The following is a 2015-nucleotide window of genomic DNA, read 5'->3' on the forward strand; positions in this document are numbered from 1 at the left end:
TGAGGCGTTACAGCGAAATTCAGAACCCTAAGACTGGGGAAATTACTGGGAGGAGGAGGAGGGGTTAATGTCTGAAATGATGGAGTGGCATGGTAGTTTGGACATTTGGGACATCTTTGACCTCCACCTCATGGGGACCAGCCTCGTGCTGATCTTTCTAAGAGAAATTGTTCAAGCAGGAAGTCATTCTTGTCCTTGTCAAAACATCTTAGATTTGGGAGGGAGACATTTGCATTGAAGAGGGGGGTAGGGAACCTTTGCCTAGAGAACTGCATCAGTTGGATCAACCCTGGAGACTAATGAAGTGACATATTTTAGCCAGATCTTTCTCATAGCCCTTGAGCTTGCCTTATGAAGGCAAGAAAGTGGATGCAGAGATTTAAAAATATTTTTGACAGGTAGCCAACAAGTTTTATTAACTAGCATATTCTTTTCTAGATTATCAAGATTCAGTGGACTAAGAGCCTAAACAAAGTTGCCTTGGAAAGAAAAAATTCAGTCTAACAACTAGAAATGTGAATGTAAAATAATCAAAGTTGACAGATTGTTTGATTGAATTTCCAATGGGCTTCATGTCAATGTGGCCGGCCATTCCTGAACCTAATGTAACCACCCTTGTAAAGCAAGGAGCTACTCACAGCAATAAGCTGGTAGGAGTTGTTCATCATGGCGATCAGCATGTTCAGTAGCACTACCAGGGAGATGACGTTGTACGTCCCAAACATGGTGGCTCCCACAAACTCTGTGAATTCATGTCTGGCCTTCACATTAGTGACATAGAGATTTAAAAGGCCGAATACAGACCAGAAGAGTGACTGAAGGGTTTCAAAGAGCCTAAAAGAGACCAAAGAACAGGTTATTTAATTCTCTTGGAAGAGCAAGAAAAGAGAGAAAAAGTGAGGTGATTTGCTTAGTAAGGGGATGCAAAATTTGCAACTCAGCAGGTACACTGATGATCTCACATACTTGGTCTCTTCCCCAACATAAACTAGCCAGTCAGTCTCCTCATTATTCCTAACACACAGTGTTCCCACCTCTATGGCTTTTGCTTTGCCCTTCCACCTGAAATACCATTTTTCTCTTCTGATGGTCTATAATCTTCCAAGGCTTTTCTCAATGGCTACTTCCTCCACCAAACTTTCTCTTTCATCTTCAGTCCATGTGATTTACACTCTTTTTAATTACATAAAGGCAGAGGTACAACAGTAAAGAATATGGAGCTCGGATTATATTGCTCTGAGTTAAAAATCTCAGCTCTGACATGTGCCAGCTGAGTGAACATGAGGCAGTTACCTAAATTCCCTGTGCCTCAGTTTCCTTATAGGGTTCTTATGAGAATTAAATGAGATACACGAGTGGTTAAAATACTTCCTGACATATAATACATACTTAATATATGTTATCTGATTCCATATGTGAGTCCTTGATTAAGTTCATTTCGTATGTAAGTTATTTATGTTATTTGCTCATTTTTCTATGTGTTTCTCTAAATAGTCAGGGACCATAACTGATACTTCTTTGATTGTTTTCACAGGGCCCAGAATGGCATGAAACTTAGTGTAAGAGCTTGAGAATTCTTGAATTAACACTTTATCTGGATTATTATTAATGGTATATTAGCTAACACTTGTTGAGAACTTACTATACATACTAAGCATGCCAGGCACTTTTACATACAATATCACTGTGATCTTTGTAAAAACTCTTTTTGTTATTTATGGAGAAACAGAGTTTCAGGGATTGAATGACTTATCCAAGATCACACAGCTAGTAAGTGTAGAACCAGAATTAAATCCAAGTCTATCTGACCTCTCCAAATGACATAAGAGTATATTTGATGGCTTCACAAGTTATTGTTTCCTTTCACGTCCTAATATGTAACTTTGCAGTTATATTACTAGGGTTTCTTTTGCCTCATATTCAGAAATCTGTGTAGTTAGCAATAAAATGCAGCCAGCTCCTGGGTGGCATAAACCAGCCATTTCCCAAACACATAGCAAAGCATAAGAAATTCT

General features: G+C 38.8%; 1 protein-coding gene across 1 annotated transcript in view; it reads right to left on the reverse strand.

Moving 5' to 3' along the window:
* The window catches only part of TRPC5 (transient receptor potential cation channel subfamily C member 5), a 210457-nt gene that overhangs the window by 61202 nt on the left and 147240 nt on the right, over positions 1–2015 (reverse strand). The window contains exon 6 of the mRNA XM_007955942.1: positions 639–834. Coding sequence (XP_007954133.1) covers positions 639–834 — 196 coding nt within the window. The remainder of the gene's footprint in view (positions 1–638; positions 835–2015) is intronic.

This window comes from Orycteropus afer, unplaced genomic scaffold, assembly GCF_000298275.1.
Source record: "Orycteropus afer afer isolate SDZICR_OR568_19922 unplaced genomic scaffold, OryAfe1.0 scaffold00549, whole genome shotgun sequence".
NCBI classification, from domain to species: Eukaryota; Metazoa; Chordata; class Mammalia; order Tubulidentata; family Orycteropodidae; genus Orycteropus; species Orycteropus afer.